The sequence below is a fragment of the Xenopus laevis genome, chromosome 6S, assembly GCF_017654675.1.
Source record: "Xenopus laevis strain J_2021 chromosome 6S, Xenopus_laevis_v10.1, whole genome shotgun sequence".
In the NCBI taxonomy this organism is placed as follows: domain Eukaryota; kingdom Metazoa; phylum Chordata; class Amphibia; order Anura; family Pipidae; genus Xenopus; species Xenopus laevis.
In genome coordinates, this window is record NC_054382.1 from 1,535,530 (window position 1) to 1,556,219 (window position 20,690).

A 20,690-nucleotide genomic window follows, 5' to 3' on the forward strand; every position below is an offset into this window, starting at 1 on the left:
ACAAAATGTCTCTGTCTTAAATATATTGATAATGGGTTGAGTGCAGAGGACCTCTTGTAGTTGACTATTGTATAGAAGCCCCATCCTATTGTGTACTGTACCCCATAGCTAGTGCCTGTATGTATCAGAGAATGGACAATCCTCTGCTGTCATGTCATGGCCATATTTAGTGCAACAAAGCCATTGCCCAATGAGAGCAGAGGTAGGTGTGTGGATGCATAAAAATATGGCAGACACAGGGCAACTGCAAGTCTTCATCCAGAGGTAATAGTGCTGTACGATGGTCACCCCTAGCCATGCCAAGGCTCAGAAGATGTGGATACTGTCACAAAATACACATTTGGGGTGCTGAAGAACAATCTCCAGTGGTGCTTGTCACAACATGACCCAAGTGCATTATTATATGGGCAGAAAAGCATTCAGCAAAGTAGTAGTTGATCTACAACTAAGTAGTGAAAAATTAGGTCAATTTTAAGCACCAAGCCATGTGCTCTGCATTCTCACCTATGGGCACAGAGACATGAAGCACATTGCAAGAAAAGCATCCGGCTTAAGTAGTAATTGATCTTTAACTATAAACACAATGAAAATAAGGTAGGGTTTCAGCTCAAACCCATGTGCTCTTCACATTACACAGTCAAGTGCTAGTCATGTATGGGGTACAAATGGCCAGTACAGCTTCAGGGAGAGATATAAAATGTATAAAATAGATAAGCAGGTACAGAATACATAAGATAGTGCATATACTATAGGGGAAGATGCAGTGTCTGAAGGAAACAAAAAGTAGAGATGGAACTGAGGTGTCCATGAAAACAAAAACATATCTCTAAATAAACAATAAAGCATATTCTCTCTAAAGAGTAAATCAATGTAGCCAGTGACTATATGTCACAAGCAGTCCATGGCAAGTGACACAGGCAGACTCAGTGATAGACCAATAGGTTTAAATGGAACATCCCAAAGGTAATGTCTCATTAAGAATTTTTGTACGTTAGACAAATGGCAGGGGACCTTTTTACCCATAAAGTGGATCACCGTACCAGAGGCCACCCCTTTAGACTAGAAGAAAAGAACTTTCATTTGAAGCAACGTAGAGGGTTCTTCACAGTCAGGACAGTGAGGTTGTGGAATGCACTGCCGGGTGATGTTGTGATGGCTGATTCAGTTAATGCCTTTAAGAATGGCTTGGATGATTTTTTGGACAGACATAATATTAAAGGCTATTGTGATACTAAACTCTATAGTTAATATAGGTATGGGTATATAGAATTTTAATTAAAAGTAGGGAGGGGTGTGTGTATGGATGCTGGGTTTTCATTTGGAGGGGTTGAACTTGATGGACTTTGTCTTTTTTCAACCCAATTTAACTATGTAACTATGTAGCACCCTAACTAGCTTTGTGAGGTCAGCCAATCAGTACATTTGGTAATACCCCCCACAAAGTCCATTTTTAATAACAAGTTGCCTCAGCGGTTACCTATTGAGCTTTGTTCAGCACCAGAAGTGTTTCATCTCGCTATTCTCCAGATGATGGAAGGTGTTCCTGCAACTGCAGTGTATATGGATAATATCCTTGTGTGGGGTAAAGATGTACAGGAGCATTATACAAGTACTTGAAAGAGACAATTTAAAACTTTATAGACCGAAAGCAATTTTTGCCAGTCCTCTTTAAAATACCTAGAGGGATATTTTACTGAAAAGGGGTCTTCATCCAGATGAAGATAAAATAGCCAGAATCAAAGATATGCCTGTTCCACAATGTAAGAAAACCTACAGTGCTTAATGGGAATGATAAACTGTGTGGGCAAATTTATACCTGGATTAGCACATAGAACACAATAAGACTTACTGAAAGTAAATACTGACTGGGAATGGAATGAATACCAAAATTTTGAGTTGGAAGACATAAAAAAAACCCTTAACCACAAACCCAGTACTACAGCATTTTGATCCTTCATTGCCAGGTAAATTTTCTACTGATGCATCACAGAAAGGCCTTGGAGCAGTTTTTATTCAAAAAGTGAATGACTCTTGGCTGTTAGTGGCTTATGCCTCCAGAGCAGGATAGTGCAAAAGGGCATAGGTGAGGCCGCACCTAGAATGTAGAGGTTATAACTATGGCTTCAGAGATACAACTTTGTTTTGCACTTTAAGCCAGGTCAGAACTTGTAGTAGACACACCATCATGTGAGTATCTGTCTGGGAATACTTCAGAAAATACCTTTACTGATGACATTTCTGTTAACTTAGTTAAGACACTTTAAGAGTTAGTCATGCACTATGGTCTCAAATAGCCAAGGCTCAACAGCAAGATGAAATATTGATGAAAGTCAAACATGCCATTGAGAAAAATAATGCAGCCTCGGGTGTGCATACCTACAATATCTTCATGAATTCTCTGAAATCAATGGTGTCCTACCCTGAGGCTCTAGAATTGTTATTCCCTCCTCAATAATCAAATTGATTTTATCAAGGCTTCATGAAGGGCATGTAGGAATAGAGAAAGTTAAAAGGAGAGCACGCACATGCCTTTACTGGCCAACCATGAATGAAGATATTGCAGTTGGATATCAGTTGGACCCACTCCCCATGATGCCCTGAGCTACTCCCTGACCTTCCCACACCACAATCATGGCCATAGGAAGAGAAAAGTAGGAATGTGCTGATGGGGGGTGGAGAGGGGTTGCGGTTGGGTTAGAATGCAGGCCCTGATCATGCAACTTTGGTGGGCCAGAAACATCACAGCTTTCATTAAACATAACTTTACTGCTTCAAATGAATGCTATTTAGGCTGTGTTCTGCTCCAAGCTATTTCCCGAAAATCATGGTCACTGTGTTTGCAGGAATCCCTGGGGTAACAATTTATCTGGGTGACATACTCATTCATGCACAGTCTCTGGAGGAACACAATCCAATCCTTGACCAGGTATTTCATAGGCTGATGGACTATCCTCACCTTAAATGAAGGCAATGTGTTTGCATAAACTAAAGTTGACTTTGTGGGTCACAGACTCTCATGCCTGGGAATTAAACCCTCACAATCCAGTCCTGGGGCCATACATCAATTACCTGAGCCAAAAGACAGAACACTTTTCTGGGATTCAGATACTGTTTATGTATCTAACAAAAGCAAAACACCGTTACTTGCCTTCCTTAAAAAGATATGCAATGGGTTTGATTCCAGCTTGTTCCCAAGCAGTCTTTTTAATGAGACTTTGTATCACTTTCACACATTTTCACTAAATGCACCTATGTTTTTATCTTGTGATATTTAAGTTGTTGCCATAGGTGCAGTCTTATCACAAGATTCAGCATGAAGTGGAACACCCCGCTGCTTTTGCTTCTCCAGCTCTCACTCCAGCCAAGCCAAAATGCACAGCAGGAGAGCAGGATTCACTGGCCTATATATGGGCTTGTGAAGAGTGACATCATTTCCTTTATGGCAGGAAGTTTACCCTGAGAACTGATCACCAAGCCCTAATTTCCTTAGTGTCTACATCAAGCTCAGGCCAATGCCCTCTTCATATTCTCAGATGGTCAGACAGGTTATATCAATACAACTTTGAAGTTCGATATAGACCAGGAAACTTTAATCAAGTTGCAGATTACCTGTCCTGTGTGGTCTTTGAATGTGAGGAGACATAGACTGCACAGGAGGAAGAAGACACATTGATGATATCAATTCATTAGTCTTTATAGTTACAACATGACACTTAGGGGCCGATTCACTAAGGGTCGAATATCGAGGGTTAATTAACCCTCGATATTCAACTAGGAATTAAAATCCTTCGAATATCAAAGTCGAAGGATTTAGCGCAGATAGTTCGATCGAACGGTCGAAGGATAATTCCTTCGATCAAAAAAAGTTAGCCAAGCATATGGGGACCTTCCCCATAGGCTAACATTGACTTCGGTAGCTTTTAGATGGCGAACTAGGGGGTCGAAGATTTTTTTAAAGAGACAGTACTTCGACTATCGAATAGTCGAACGATTTTTAGTTCGAATCCTTCGATTCGTAGTCGAAGGTCGAAGTAGCCCATTCGATGGTCGAAGTAGCCCAAAAAAACCTTCGAAATTCGAAGTTTTTTAACTTCGAATCCTTCACTCGAAGTTAGTGAATCGGCCCCTTAGTGACCTCATCTCAGAATGACCCAGTGATTCAAGAAATACTAATGTATTTACATTGACAATTGCCGTCTGTTTTACCGGGACACCTTTAGCCAAACTGCTAACTGAGAACTTATCTGTCACATTAGAAAGATGTTTGTTTAGTACAGGAGCACAGGGCAGTAATTCCAACTGCACTGAGGACAGAAGTCTTCTAGATGGCCCATGAAGGACATTTGGGTATGGTAAGAACAAAACATCTTTTCAGAGAAGCAGTATGGTGGCCTGGCCTACATAATCAAATTGTAACCTTCATTTGAAACTGTGAGCCATGCTTACTTACAAATTGAAGAACATGGCTGCTCTACTACAAGTTAAGCCTTTCCACAAGTCCCATGGGATACAAATCAGTTGGATACATTTAGAAAAATAACCAAAGCATCACAACACCAGAGGTAACTGGTTGTTGTGTACGATTTATACTCCAGAAGTAGCTACAACAGGGGTCATTACCTCAATAGTTATCATCATAACCTTAGAAGGATAATTTTCACGGTGGGGACTTTGAACACCCCCATACCATCCACAGGCCAATGGAGGTGTGGAACATTTTCATGAAACTTTAAAGAATGGACTTCAGGTACATCTGCATGAAGGCCTTCTGTTGAGCAAGTCTAAAGTCTAATGTTCTCTGACATTTCAGTCTGGTAGCTCAGTAATCCAGAAGCAGAATCTGAACTGTTAAAAGTTGCTACATTTGTATTTTATATATATATCCAGGTTTTGAAGAATAATAGAGGGGAAAGTGTTATGTATTTGTATAAGTTGTTTTAAGTTGTATAAAGTTAATTACTTTTGAAGGACATCAGAATGTTGTAGCCCTGGGTATAGTGGGAGGAGACTGGGATGCTAGTCTGGTATAGTGATTGTTCTATATAATAATCAGAGAGTTGTGAAGTACAGGGGCAGGTATATACCCAAAAGTGAGTGCCAGGTGCAGTGGAGACTCTCATTGTGCTGTTTCCATGTGGAGGAATCTGTGAAGATACAGACAGTCACGTTTCAGCCCCAATGCCGCCCTTCCTCCTGCTCCGCTCTTCTAACTTCCAGCGTTGGAGCTAGTGGAGGTGGGGCCACATCGCTAGTGCCACATCGCTAAAGTTACCAAAGGCGGCTTTTTGCCACCCTTGGTAACTGGCCGCTCCGTGCCGCCTGAGGCAAGATTCTCACCTTGCCTCATGGCCAGAGCGGCCCTGGATACAGAATACAGTCATTTCTGGGTCTCCAATCTCCTTTGTCAGTGAACCCACCATCCCAGTCACCCACCATCCCTGTGTGATACATATATATATATATAATATTTAGCTCCCAGGTTACACGACTGTCTCTGCTCCAAATCTTGTGATATTCCTGCCGTCAGTAGACTCCCCCATCTCCTCCGCTCCCCCATAATTCTGCTACAAGTCTGAGTGCAATTAAGGACAGTGACACAGTGTTTCTCCCCTGCCATATAAAGGGGGGCAATACTACTTGGCCTGGCTCTGGGCTCGCTAGATTTCAGCGCTGCTATTGGCCATTTTCAGCTGATTTATCCATACAAAATATATGGGCTGAATTGGTTCCATTTAGGTGAATGAATACAGCAGAGGTGCATTCTGGTACTTTGTTACCAACTGAAATATTCCAGCACACAACCCCCTGTGCCACAGACACATTAAATCCGTATTTTGCCGGGTTGTTAGCAAGTTATTTGAATACTGGGAAATCCAAGCAGCACTAGGACCATGAAGCTCCTGCCTGCATGGGGGGAGGGGCCAGAGCAGAATTTTCTGGCAGTTACACACACAGAACAGGCAGTGAGTTCAGCTTTGTTTGTCATAAACTGCCACATGTGAATGGCAGTGCTCCTGGCAGAGACTCTAGCCACTGGCCCCGGGATGAATTGGCCCCAAACTGACTGGTGACAAGAACACTAGGAGCCTGGGAAGCTGATGTGAGGATTGGGGGAAGAATCTGTGGAAAAGGAAGTCCCAGGGAATCGGGAAGTGAGAGGTAAATGATTGGATGTCACACTGCTGCTCTGCACAAAGCTCTGAGCCAGTGCTACTGATCCAATCTAATGCCCCCCATTATGTTCTAATCAGCCATAGTGTTTAGCCAAAGACATGCTGCACCAAAATGGCTCTGCTCAGCTACAGGCCCTGTGTGCTCTCTGGGCATGCTGGGAGTTGTAGTGAGGGAACAAGGGACAACACAGGCTCTACATAAGGAATCTGGAGAATGTGCAATGTTTTCTCATTGGCTTTATATATATCTCACCTGACAATTCGCAGTTCCCTTAAGAACAGAGACACGCTGCGATTCGGGGAGATTAGTTGCCGGATGACACATCTCCTCTTCTTTAGGGCAACTACTCTCCCCAAACTGCCTCCCCGCCAGCTAGAATTGAAATCGCCGGCAGGATGGCACTCAGAGTGCTTCGTTTTCTCAAGTCGCCCGATGTTTCTTTGAAAAACAAAATGATCTGAGTGCCATACTGCCCGCATAACTCCAAGGCTTCCCTTAAAGGGCACCTATCACAGCCAAAATCAAACACATATTAACAATCTGACCAGTACAACATAAATACGTTTAATTAAACTACATATATAGTTTTTTGAAAAAACTGCAGGTTTTAAAAAAATCCCTTACTTTGTCAAATGGGTTCTTTCACTGAGGGAGGCCATACTGTGACTATAACAGAGACTATAATATGCAAATTTCAGGAGCATGCTCAGATTGTAACACTGCTTTGAGTATTCTACCCAGAATGCCTTGTTTTAGTAAACTCCTCCACTAGAAGTATCAGGAGATTTCCCTCTCTTGTCCCCTGCTGGTGGTGTCATTATGCAAATGAAGGGCAAACACTAACTTCCAGCAGGGGGCAGCACTACTGAACAGCAGCACAACACACAGGTTTGGCTGATTTGAAAATAGCTTAGAAGGGTTGATAAGCAACAAGGAATTTCAACTGAGCATGTGCGAGATTTCAGAGCTGCAGTTGGCTGGGAAGATATAGGTAGGAGGAGCCAGTGAAATCCAAGATGGCTGCCTCAGCTAGAACTGCAGTGGAGATAGGGGAGATCTTGCAGAAGGAATAGTGAGCTGATCATTTACATTAAACAAACAATTCTAACTGTTTTAAAAATCAGATTTCTTGAACTTTCACATAGTGTATTTACTTAGGAAATGATTTTGGTCATGATTGGTGCCCTTTAAACTAAGGATTGCCCCAGAGATGCTCTGCCCTTTCACTGTGCAGAACTGACAGGACGATAATAAAGTGCCAGAAAACAAAATCAAACATGAAAAAGAATCCTCACAAGAGGAATTGAGAAGGGCAATTGGCCTCCAGTTCTCAACCTTCTCATCATCCTTCCCCTTCGAGAGTAAAATGAAAGAAGAAAACCTAATTGACTCAGGCATACCCCCCTCCAAACATTCATTAAAGATCTTAACTAACACCGGGACAGCGATTTAAAGGTTTTATAAAATTCTGCCGTTAGCCCATCAGTCCCTGGAGCTTTCTCGTTATGTATTTTATCAATCGCACCCGCCACCTCTTCTTCCTCAATATTTGCTGTCAATGGGGAAAAGTCCAAATTTACTGTATCAGGTCCTGGGGTCGCCTTTAAGAAGATTTCAGTCCTTTCTCTCTCCAAAGTTTTACTTCTGAACAGACCAGTATAGTACGACCTTACAACCCCGAGGATTCCCTCCCTGGATTTCTGCAACTCCCTCGGAGTCAATAAGACCAGTCACCTGATTTTTCTTAAAATTCTTGAAAGGATCAGGGGAATTTTATGCCCCAAAATCTCTCACCAGAATCATAGAGTCCTTGAGACTGTACTGATGTTGTCTAATCAGATATTTCAACCGGGCAATTTTCTCCCCCACCACCCCAGCCGAAATTAAGGTTCTTCTTCCTCAGAGACTGGTATGTTTTTGATCTTAATCCTTCACGTTTAACAGATTGTTTTGTGATGAAAGTTTGAATTTCTTTTTTGCTCCCTCCCACCAGTTATCACAGAATCAAAAAAAAAAAAAGAATTTTGACCACAAGGCTTCTTAAAACACCTTAAATGAGTCGTCCTCTGCCGCTTCTTTAATAGACCCAATTCCCAGCCTCCACAGCCCATTCCCTCTATTGGGAAAATCTGATATTCCCAGACTAAAATATACCATTAAATGATCAGAGAAATCTACTGATGATTCCTTCACATCAGAGAAGACCTCCCCTTCCTTTACAAAGATCATATCAATATAACTACTTCTATTGGAGCAAAAGTATGTATGTACCGCTTTCCTCCCTCCCCAAGTAGCTACATCAATATAACCTGCCTGCTTAATTATACCTAACAAGAAAGCTCCTTCATACTTATTATATCTTCCAGTTCTATCTCCTGGATTTATGGTCCAGTTGAAATCATTAGCCCAAATGACTTGGCTCGAAAGTAAGCCCATCATGAAATGGTTTCTCCTGCCTTGCAAAAAATGTTCTTGTCTCCCAGAAAGACCTACTATCCTGTTTTCCTTGTCCAGGATCAAAACCATTCTGAGCAAATTGCTCTACTTTTTCCTCCAGTAAACCAGTAGCTCGGTGATCCCCAACCCCTTAGCTGTTACTCTCAGTGCCTCAAAGCAGGTGCTGATTTTTGAATTCTAGGCTTGGAGGCAAGTTTTGTTTTCATAAAAACCAGGTGTACTGCCCAACAGACCCACTTGTAGGCTGCCATTCCACATAGGGGCTACCAATAGCCAATCACAGCCCTTATTTGGCACCACCCAGGAACATTTTTCATGCTTGTGTTGCTCCCCAACTCTTTTTACATCTGAATGTTGCTCACTGGTGAAAAAGGTTGTGGACCCCTGTTGTAGCTGCTTCATTCTCAGCAGGTTGCTTTCCCCCCTCCCCCTCCACCTCATTTACATTCCTTTCAGAGACTCCGCATTCCTTATTGTTTAATTGTTTATTGTTGCAGACAAATTATTTTCAAAATTATCATCTGATTCCCTCCCACCTTCATTCAACACAAAATCCATTTATGATTCAAATGACTTTTTCCCTCCACTGGACATTTCATTAAACGGTTCTTTGTTGGGTTTTTTTTTTTTTTTTTTTCAAAAAAGCTTTATTGTAAACTGTCAACAATACAAAGTCCTAGACGCATTTTCAGTTCCATATAACATGAAATTGTGACATGTTTCATGAAACTTTGTCAGCTACCAGAGCTGTATCTGTAAATTAACCTCTAACCTCTACCTAAGGGGCTAGAATACTGTAGGGAACTCAGTAGGGGTGGGGATGGGTAAAATAGAAAGGAATTAGGGGGGTACAGCAGGGTGTCAGTGAACTCGCTAATCCAGATAGGAGTAAAACGTATGAACTGATCAGGGCTGGAGGATATGTCCTCGAATTTGCAAATTTCCGTAATTTTATTGAACCAGTCTTTTATGGTAGGGGTACAAGTGGTTATCCAGTGAAGTGGAATTAAAAGTTTTGCCGCATTTAGTAATTGTGGCTCTAGGCTAGAGTTGAACATTCCTACTGCCCGTGGATTGTGGAATAACAGCACTTGCCGGGGGTCAGCTGGAATGGGGGTTCTGAGAATTTCACTAGACAGTGAGCATAACTCTTCCCAGAAAGTTCGTATGAGGTCATACGTCCAGAAAATGTGGTATAAAGTGACTTTTTCCCTGTTACACATCCCATTTGAAGTTTTGTATATGTGTTGTAACTTGGAAGGCGTATAGTACCACCTTGTGAGTATTTTATCATTGAATTCTTGTATTCGGCAGCATCTCGAGCTTTTGAGCATTTTAGAGAGTATTTGTTCAATCTGCATCTCCTCAAACTGAGTATTTAGATCGTCAGACCACCTCTTGATAAATGGTACTGACTCCCAGTTAGTTGGTAATTGGAGCATTTGGTATAAAAGGGAAACTACATGTCTTGGTGGGTCTGGTAGTGTACACGTCAGTTTCGAATTTGGTAATATATATATATTATTATATATATATATATATATACTGTATATATATACAGATAGCTAGAATCTCAGCTGCCATAAAGCAGGACAGGACTGCTGCTTACAATGGGGATCAGATAGGATCTGTGCAGCCACTGGGACAGAATGTTCTGTTATACAGATAGCTAGAATCTCAGCTGCCATAAAGCAGGACAGGACTGCTGCTTACAATGGGGATCAGATAGGATCTGTGCAGCCACTGGGACAGAATGTTCTGTTATACAGATAGCTAGAATCTCAGCTGCCATAAAGCAGGACAGGACTGCTGCTTACAATGGGGATCAGATAGGATCTGTGCAGCCACTGGGACAGAATGTTCTGTTATACAGATAGCTAGAATCTCAGCTGCCATAAAGCAGGGCAGGACTGCTGCTTACAATGGGGATCAGATAGGATCTGTGCAGCCACTGGGACAGAATGTTCTGTTATACAGATAGCTAGAATCTCAGCTGCCATAAAGCAGGACAGGACTGCTGCTTACAATGGGGATCAGATAGGATCTGTGCAGCCACTGGGACAGAATGTTCTGTTATACAGATAGCTAGAATCTCAGCTGCCATAAAGCAGGACAGGACTGCTGCTTACAATGGGGATCAGATAGGATCTGTGCAGCCACTGGGACAGAATGTTCTGTTATACAGATAGCTAGAATCTCAGCTGCCATAAAGCAGGACAGGACTGCTGCTTTCTTTTATAAAGAAAGGAGAAATAACTATATACTATTTTATACATTGTCACCATAATATTTTGATGACAGTGCCAAACTATTATAAAAAACCTTGGTTGACAGATATATAAAACCAAAACACAAATGTTATAACATATATTTTTACAATGAATAATATTCTAAACTGTTTTTTTCCCTTTACAAAGTTGAATAAATGAAAGAAGAAGCCCCAGAAGCGAATTATTCTCTTTGGATAAAGACAAGAGACCATTAGACTGTGAAACTTCTCCAACACCAGCAAATCCTCACATTGGAAAGAAACATCTGTATCAGACTCAGAAAAAGCTTTAGTACAATGAACATTCCCAACTCCCAGGATGAACTCCCCTCAGTAAGCGAACAATCCAAATTCTCAGAATGTGGGAAAAAAATTACAGACAAAAGTCACCTTCAAAATCATATGAGAACTGACACAGGAGAGAAACCATTTACATGCACAGAATGTGGAAACAGTTTCAGCTGCAGCAGTGCCCTTAAAAAACACCAGAGAATCCACACAGGGGAGAAACCATTTACCTGCACAGAATGTGGGAAAAGCTTTGCAAGAAATGACAGTCTTAATACTCACCTAAGAATTCACACAGGAAAGAAACCATTTGAGTGCACAGCATGTGGGAAAAGTTTCAGGGATAGAGGTACCTTTAGAAAACACCAAATAATTCACACAGGGGAGAAACCATTTGAGTGCACAGTATGTGGGAAAAGATTTGCAAGGAAAGACAGTCTTCACACTCACCTGAGAATTCACACAGAGGAGAAACCATTTACATGCACAGAATGTGGAAAAAAATTTGCAACAAAAGTGAACCTTTGTAGTCATCTGAGAACTCACACAGGAGAGAAACCATTCATGTGCCAAGAATGTGGCAAACGTTTCAGCTGCAGCAGTGACCTTAAAAAACATCAGAGAATCCACACAGGGGAGAAACCCTACCCATGTACGGAATGTGGGAATAAATTTATAACAGAATCCCACCTTCATTTTCACTTGAGAACTCACACAGCGGAAAAACCATTTGAGTGCACAGAATGTGGGAAAAGGTTTGCAAGAAAAGACGGCCTTCATACTCACCTTAGAATTCACACAGGAGAGAAACCATTCAAGTGCACAGAATGTGGGAAATGCTTCAGGGAAAGCAGGACCTTTAGAATACACCAGATAATTCACACAGGGGAGAAACCTTTTGAGTGCACAGAATGCGGGAAAAGATTTGCAAGAAAAGACATCCTTCATTCTCACATTAGAATTCACACAGGGGAGAAACCATTTGAGTGCACAGAATGTGGGAAAAGTTTCAGGGAAAGCAGTACCCTTAGAAAACATCAAAGAATTCACTCAGGGGAGAAACCTTTTACATGCACAGAATATGGGGACACATTTAGGAAAGAAGGCTGCTTTGATACATGGGGGCATGGGCCATTTTTTTATGACTAAGGGTCCAGGCTATTTGTTGGCCAGGAACCCTGGTGACAAATGGTCTAATCACTGGGGCCACCTAGGATGTTGCCCCTGGGGGATATAAGTCTTAACCAAGATTTGTTTTACCACTTCCCTGGAAATACATTGGGGAAACTCCAAGCGGCTGTTGACAAAAAGAACTTGTGTGGGGAGTGGGATGATGACATTTAGTAAGTAGTAATGGAACATTCTGGTATTTAATAAACACTGTCAGCCCATAATATCCACTTTTTTAATAAACATTGAGTGTAAAACTGCTGAGCCTTTTCTTCTTTACTTGTTTTCTTGTTTTATCAACCAAGGTGTCACGGTTGGCACCCTAAATCTAGAACCAATGCTAAGCACCCTGTTCAGGGCTCTTGCCTTCTGCCTTTAACAACCACCTTTCAACTCAGGAGGAGCCCTCGGCTAATCGGATGCCACCAGGTCTTATTAAGAGAGATGCCAAGTGAAGGGTTCTGAACGAGCAAAGGAGTATGACATTAAAGCAAAAGTCTTTTGGGCAGGAGATCACAGTACAAGGCGCAGGCAGAAAGCGTAGTCAAATCAGACCGGGTCAGGGCAGGCAGAGTACAAGCGGAGTCAGACAGGCAAGGATCAAACCAGGAGATCAATCAGGAGGGATACGGATATAGAATAGTCGATTACCAGGCAGGGTCAGGATTACAGAAGTCAGGATAGTCAGAAACAGGCTGGGGTCACAACAGGTAACAGGCAGAAATAGTACCCAGTAACTCACTAGAATAGAACCTATCACGGGCAAAGAATTTACACATTGAATTCCCTTTTAAGCGTTTGAATTTGACGCCATTGCGCGCTGACGTCATGACGCCAGCGTGCATGCGCCTTTAAATAGAGAAGATGCATGGCGAGCGTGCGCCCTAATCAACGCTCATTGAGGAATTAATACAGCGTGGCGGGCGTCCTCACCGAGGAGCCCGCAGGTGTCCCCGCTGACCCCCTCCCACTATTTATTTATGTAAACAATAGTACATAGTTACATAGTTTAATCAGGTTGAAAAAAGACCAAAGTCCATCAAGTCCAACCCCATACACACACCCCTCCCTACTGTCACATAAATGATATATCCCCATATCTATACTAACTATAGAGTTTAGTATCACAATAGCCTTTGTATTATGTCTTCATTCCAGCACACAACCCCCTGTGCCACAGACAAATTAAATCCATATTTTGCCGGGTTATTAGCAAGTTATTTGAATACTGGAAAATCCAAGCAGCACTAGGACCATGAAGCTCCTGCCTCCTTTGGGGGAGGAGCCAGAGCAGCATTTTGTGGCAGTTACACACACAGAACAGGCAGTGAGTTTTGTTTGTCATAAACTGCCACATGTGAATGGCAGTGCTCCTGGCAGAGACTCTAGCCACTGGCCCCGGGATGAATTGGCCCCAAACTGACTGGTGACAAGAACACTAGGAGCCTGGGAAGCTGATGTGAGGATTGGGGGAAGAATCTGTGGAAAAGGAAGTCCCAGGGAATCGGGAAGTGAGAGGTAAATGATTGGATGTCACACTGCTGCTCTGCACAAAGCTCTGAGCCAGTGCTACTGATCCAATCTAATGCCCCCCATTATGTTCTAATCAGCCATAGTGTTTAGCCAAAGACATGCTGCACCAAAATGGCTCTGCTCAGCTACAGGCCCTGTGTGCTCTCTGGGCATGCTGGGAGTTGTAGTGAGGGAACAAGGGACAACACAGGCTGTACAGGAGCAGGTACAGTGGCCTGAGACTTCAGCTGGGGGAGCAGATTCAGTTGTGTATATTGTGAGCAGACACTCAGTGAGCAGAGAAGTAAAATCAATGTCCGTTTATTCTGTACCCATTACAGAGGCAGCCTTACATGTTTCCTCCTTATACCACTTAGTCATGGGCTCATTGTGATGACTCTACCGATAAACTGTATTTAAAAATAAATACTCTGGTAACTGAAATACAAAATCAAAGCACAAATTTCATAATACACATTTTTGCAATTTGATAAGTAGACTGACTAGAGCTCAATAGGAGCAGTGTGAAAATAAAAAACATATATAGTGTAGGATTCTTCATTTCCAACGTGATTATAGAATTACCTTGTGAGTTGCAATTCCACCCAATTGACAATTTATATGTGATGCTTGTAATTTATCACTGCATTTAAATAGCACATATCATATGTGATCTAAAGTCCGGTGCTCTTGTTTCAAAATAATTAAAACAAAATTTAAAAATAATATATAAATGAAAGGTACTTTTTATGTAGTGGTTTTCTTTTTTCATAGTTATGATAAGTAGTTAGGTAGGTCACTTGGAGCGGAGCACTTTATATCACAGACTATGAAGAACAAAAAAATCACTAAATAACAATCACTTAATTTATCATTTCTAATTTTTTATTTTGTTTTTGTATTTTCACACGTGAGCAGTGGACTTTAGCTCACATATGATACGTGCAATTAAAATACAGTGATAAATTACAAGCTTCACACATATATATAGTCAATTGGTTGGCATTGCAACTCGAAAATTAAGAATCCTACACTATATATGTTTTTGTTATTTTTCGATTCTTCCTATCGAGTGTTGGCTTGGACGTAATTTTTTCCTTTATTGACATTTTTACAATGAATCACAGTCAAAATTAATTGTTTTCCTATTTATTTGCATCAAATAAAGAAGAGGTAGAGAAGCCCCAGAAGCCAATGATTGTGATTCTTTGGATAAAGACAAGAGACCATTAGACTGTGCAACTTCTCCAACACCAGCAAATCCTCACATTGGAAAGAAACATCTGTATCAGACTCAGAATCACCATCATTACAATGAACATTCCCAACTCCCAGAAGGATCTTCCCTCAATCCCTCAATGCTCAGAATGTGGGAAAACATTTGCAAAAAATGGTGACCTTCAAAATCATGTCACACTTCACACAGGAGAGAAACCATACGATTGCTCAGAATGTGGCAAATGTTTCAGGTTAAGCAGTACCCTTAGACAACACCAGAGAATTCACACAGGGGAGAAACCCTACCAATGTGCAGAATGTGGGAGAAAATTTACAGTGAAAACCGTCCTCAATTATCACTTGAGAATTCACACAGGAGAGAAACCATGCAAGTGCACAGAATGTGGGAAATGTTTCAGAGAAAACAGTACCCTTAGAAAACACCAGAGAATTCACACAGGGGAGAAACCATTTGAGTGCACAGAATGTGGGAAATATTTCAGGTTCAGCAGTACCCTTAGACAACACAAAAGAATTCACACAGGGGAGAAACATGGGGAAAAAAATACAACAAAAACCAACTTCAATAAACAGCTGAGAACTCACACAGGGGAGAAACCATTCAAGTGTACAAAATGTGGGAAAGGTTTCAAGGGAAATTATTTGCTTAAATGCCACATGAGAATTCACACAAGAGACAAACCTTTCAAGTGCACAGAATGTAACCGACGTTTCACTCTACTGGGAACCCTTACAGTTCACCAGAGAATTCACACCGGGGAGAGACCTTATATGTGCACCGAATGTGGGAAAAGTTTCATGTCAGAGCCACAGCTTAAGAGACACCAGAGAATTCACACTGAGCAGAAACCTTATACATGTACAGAATGTGGGAAACAATTGTCTCGTAAGGAAACCCTTGAGCGACACATACAACTTCACGCAGAAGAGAAAACGTTTACCTGTTCAATATGTGGGAAAATCTTTTCTAATAAAAGGCACCTCCTCTACCCCCACACAGCTCACACTGGGGAGAAACCATTCATATGCGCAGAATGTAAGAATATGACTCACTCCTTTCTTTTCTCATGTACAGAATGTGGCAAACAGTTCTCTAAATTCAGATACCTTACCAAACACAAGGAAATTCACACGAGTGAAACGTTCCCATGTACAGAATGCGGCAAACATTTCTCTACAAAGACCTACCTTGCCACACACCGGAGAATTCACTTTAAAAGGGAAACATTGTCATGTACAGAATGCGGCAAACATTTCTTATCGAAGACATGCCTTACCATACACCGAAGAATTCACTTAAAAAGGGAAACTTTCCCATGTACAGAATGTGGCAAACATTTTTTATCAAAGTCCTATTTTCAGCAGCATTACGTTACCCACACAGGGGAGAAACCTTTCACGTGCACAGAATGTGGCAAATGTTTTTCTATAAAGAAGAACTTTAACAGACACCAGAGAATTCACATAAAAAAGGAAACTTTCCCATGTACAGAATGTGGCAAATCTTTCTTTACAAAGGCCAGTCTCCAGCAGCATTCTATGGCCCACACAGGGGAGAAACCATTCACGTGCACAGAATGTGACAAATGTTTCTCTAAAAAGAAATACCTTAGCAGACACCAGAAAATTCACATAAAAGGGGCAACTTTTCCATGTACAGAATGTGGCAAATCATTCCCCACAAAGTGCAGCCTACAGCAGCATTCTATTACTCACACAGGGGAGAAACCTTTCACATGCACAGAATGTGGCAAATATTACTCCACAAAGAGAAGCCTTAGCAGACACCAGATAATTCACATTAAACTGAAACTTTCCCATGTACAGAATGTGACAACCTGCAATTCTATTATGTAATCCACATGAGAAAAACATTTTCAAATTGCGCATATGTGAACAAATTCACTAAAACAACTCTTTTTGCCTAAACCAGATTATCCACACAGGAGAGAAACCTTTCACCTGCACAGAATGTGGCATAAATTTGTTTAATTGTTAAACTAATTTCCCCTTTGAAGCTTCCATGGCAAATCCTGGGCAAGTTGTTATGTATATTGGAGCATTATTGGGGCCACTTAGAGGTGTGGCCATGAGTTCATGGGCCATTTTTTCCTGACTAAGGTCCTAAGCTATTTGTTGGCCAGGCCCTCCAGCCAGGGTCCCAGGTGATAATGGGCTAATAAATGGGGCCACTTAGAATGTGGGCCTCTAAGGGGTGTATACGTCCTATACTGCAAGTCTGTGACTGTGACTAGGGGATCAGGGTGTGGGAAACTCAAGGGTTAACAGTATCTTGGGAAGTCCAAAGAATATAGGAATTGACATGGTTAGTGTGGAGAAGATGTAAAAAAGTTAACATCTTCATCATCATCTACATTAGAGTCCTGCGCAGGTCCATTTTTTGACCCGTACCACACAACCTGTAATCCACAACCCGGACCCACAACCCGCATTCTTACCCGTTTGGAACCGCTACCCGACCCGCAAGTACCTTATCCACAACCCGGATCCACGGCCCGCTGACCATCAAGAATCAGGAAGTGCTGTCATTGTAAACCGGAAGTGACATCATCGGTTGTAGACGTGATCAGAAAAAAAGGAGTAAAACAGGAAGTGCTGTCATTGTAAACCAGAAGTGACGTCATCGGAAGTAGACATGACCAGAAAAAAGGAGTAAATATCACTATTGAGTAGGGATGCACCAAATCCACTATTTTGGATTTGGACGAACCCCCGAATCCTTTGAGAGAAATTCGGCCGAACCGAACCCAAATTTGCATATGCAAATTAGGGTGGGAAGGGGAAAACATTTTTTACTTCCTTTTTTTGTGACTAAAAGTCACGTGATTTTCCTCCCTGCCCCTTAATTTACATATGCCAATTCAGATTCGGTTCGGCTGGGCAGAAGGATTCGGCCGAATCCGAATCCTGCTGAAAAAGGCCAAATCCTGGCCGAATCCCGAACGGAATCCTGGATTCGGTGCATCCCTACTAACCTCTTTTCTTCTAATGGGAATGGGTGACATTGTGTCAGCTGGAAAGACCTACTGGTAAATAAATCATTAGAGAGATTATTATATGATCCCCTTATATATTTATACATAGTTATCATATCACCTCTTAAGCGCCTCTTCTCCAGAGTGAACATCCCCAATTTGGCCAGTCTTTCCTCATAGCTAAGATTTTCCCTTTACCAGCTTAGTTGCCCTTCTCTGTCCCCTCTCTAATACAATAATGTCCTGTTTGAGTGATGGAGACCAAAACTGTAGGGCATATTCTAGATGGGGCCTTACCAGTGCTCTATACAGTGGGACCCCCTCCTCCCGTGACTCTCTGCCCCATTTAATACAACTCAAGACCTTATTTGCCCTTGATGCTGCTGACTGGCATTACTTGCTACAGACAAGTTTATTATCTACAAGGACTCCAAGCTCCGTCTCCATTATGGATTTGCCTAGTGCAGTCCCATTAAGGGTATAAGTGGATATTGTTACATCCCAGGTGCAGCACTTTACATTTATCAACATTGAATCTCATTTGCCACTTAGCTGCCCAGATTGCCAGTTAGTCAAGATCCTGTTGCAAGTGCCACATCCTGGATGGAATTAATTGGGCTGATAGTTTTGTCTCATCTGCAAACACTGATACATTACTTACAATACCCTCCCCTGATTGCTGCTCATAATGCCATTCAGTAGGGCAAAATTTTCAACATGTTCCATAAACAAGCCTAATAATTTCCCCACCACAGATGTCAAACTTACTGGTCTATAATTGCCAGTCTGAGATCATAATCCCTTTTTAAATACTGAAATTACATCAGCTTTCCTCCAATCCCTAGGTTTTACAACATTTATTATAGTGTTTGTATTCATTAAATGCAGTTTCTTTCCACACAGTTTTTAAATGGCTTTCTCTTCTTTCCTATTAATTTTTTTTACTTCTATATTAAGCCACATAGGGTGATTCTTGGTGCTTCTACATGTGCTTCTTAAGGGAATAAATTGAGAACAGTGACAATTTAATTAATTTTAAATAAATGACAACCATTTCTGTTCTGTGTATTTAGCAGAAAATGTAATGCCCCAATCAATACTCTGTAGGGCAGCCCTCAAGGCACTAAAATTAGCTTTTATGAAATTCCTGGTTTTTGTTGCCCCAGTATATATTTGTTTTTTGCACCAGACATTAAATGATATAACATTATGGTCACTATTACCCAGGGGTTCAATGACTTGCACATTTGCTATAAGTTCTGGCTCATTAGAGATCACTAGATCCACAATAGCATTTTTTCTGGTTGGCTCCTCAACAACCTGTGCCATAAAATTGTCATGTAACAGTTTATAAACTTGTTCCCATCAACTGATCTGGCAGTACTTTTGCTCCAATCAACATCTGGCTAATTAAAATCCCCCATTATCATTACTTTACCCAAACTAGCAGCCTTTTCTATTTGCATCAGGAGCTTTGCCTCCTCCTCGTCACTTACATTAGGGGGTCTATAGTGACTCCTACAATTAATTTGGTGGACTCTTTACAATTGACAATTGATGATATGACACATTTTACTCAATATGTGTTAATTTGGTACATCTCTGGACAGACACAGTAGAGTTACTCATGACCTCTATACAAACTTTGAATTCCAATAAATTTAATTGCAGACTCACATATACAGTATATTTAGTACACCCAGAATTTAAATTTTTGGATGTGACTCTGTCAGTTGATAAGTTGGGTTGTGTGAAGTGCAGGTCCAAAAGATATTCCTACTCCTAATGTTATGTCATCTCCAATGCTGAGATGGAGTATAATGCTAAATGCTTAAGATTACACCCCTGCTTACAAACCTAGAAAATTAATTTTAAATGCTGTTGCTCTGAGTCACTTGCCTTTATAAATTTCAGACTGCTCACTACCACCTTTATTTGAAGTACTAATGCTGGAATCCCTCCCTGATTCACCACTGAAAGCTACTGAGATTGTTTTTATGAAGGCAAAGTATCCAATCCTATCTCATCTTCTCAACTGGGTATGGAAGGAATAGACAAATGAAAAGTTGTCTGAAGAGTTCAGACCATATTTAAGACACCAAAATTAACAGTCTGCTCATTAAGGGTGTTTATTATGAGGAATGGACAAGCTGAAAGAATGGTTCAAACTACAAAGGATATACTACCAGGGACTGGTCAACAGACTTGCTCGATTTCTTTTGGCTCAGCATGTTACTCCATGTCCAGGTGTCAGCCCTGTTTATGGGGTGGCACCTTAAAACTTGTCTTGACCATTTTAATCCAGACATAACTGAGGATATAGAGAGGCAAAAGAGCCTTGTCCTCTAAAGTTGGCCATAGATACACCAATCATTTTGTATGATATTTGGTGTGCCTATGGCTGGAGACAAGCCGACAGATATCGGTAGAAGACTTGGATATTGGTTGACTCATGCCATTGCAGGCACCCAAACATCGGCCATTGTTAGTGCAAAATTGTCAGATACAGATATTGTTTCTACCTGTACTGTATATCTGATAATTGAGCTCTAATAGATAGTATTTAAAAATTAACAATCTTTCCT

The 20,690-nt window shown here is 41.3% G+C and overlaps 2 protein-coding genes across 4 annotated transcripts; both read left to right on the forward strand.

Annotated features, from left to right (window-relative positions):
• Positions 1-941: 941 nt before the first annotated feature.
• Positions 942-12,363, forward strand: LOC108719646 (gastrula zinc finger protein XlCGF8.2DB). Of its 3 annotated transcripts, none has more exons than XM_041568199.1 (2): positions 942-963; positions 11,049-12,363. In XM_041568199.1, the coding sequence occupies exon 2, from the start codon at positions 11,198-11,200 to the stop codon at positions 12,335-12,337; it is 1,140 nt and encodes a 379-aa protein (XP_041424133.1). In that variant the 5' UTR covers positions 942-963; positions 11,049-11,197; the 3' UTR covers positions 12,338-12,363. The 3 variants fall into 3 exon arrangements, with proteins under 3 accessions (XP_041424133.1, XP_041424131.1, XP_041424132.1); XM_041568197.1 differs by lacking the exon at positions 942-963 and adding an exon at positions 5,674-6,159; XM_041568198.1 differs by lacking the exon at positions 942-963 and adding an exon at positions 7,280-8,083.
• A 1,233-nt stretch (positions 12,364-13,596) lies between these two features.
• LOC108695583 (gastrula zinc finger protein XlCGF26.1-like) lies at positions 13,597-17,602 on the forward strand. The gene is made up of 2 exons (XM_041568160.1): positions 13,597-13,876; positions 15,039-17,602. Exon 2 carries the CDS (start codon positions 15,185-15,187, stop codon positions 16,964-16,966), a length of 1,782 nt encoding a protein of 593 aa, XP_041424094.1. The 5' UTR covers positions 13,597-13,876; positions 15,039-15,184; the 3' UTR covers positions 16,967-17,602.
• The last annotated feature ends 3,088 nt before the right edge of the window (positions 17,603-20,690 follow it).

Excerpts from the sequence above, each read along its gene's own strand:
- LOC108719646 (XM_041568199.1), top strand. The coding sequence starts at position 11,198 with ATGAACATTCCCAACTCCCAGGATGAACTCCCCTCAGTAAGCGAACAA.
- LOC108695583 (XM_041568160.1), top strand. The coding sequence starts at position 15,185 with ATGAACATTCCCAACTCCCAGAAGGATCTTCCCTCAATCCCTCAATGC.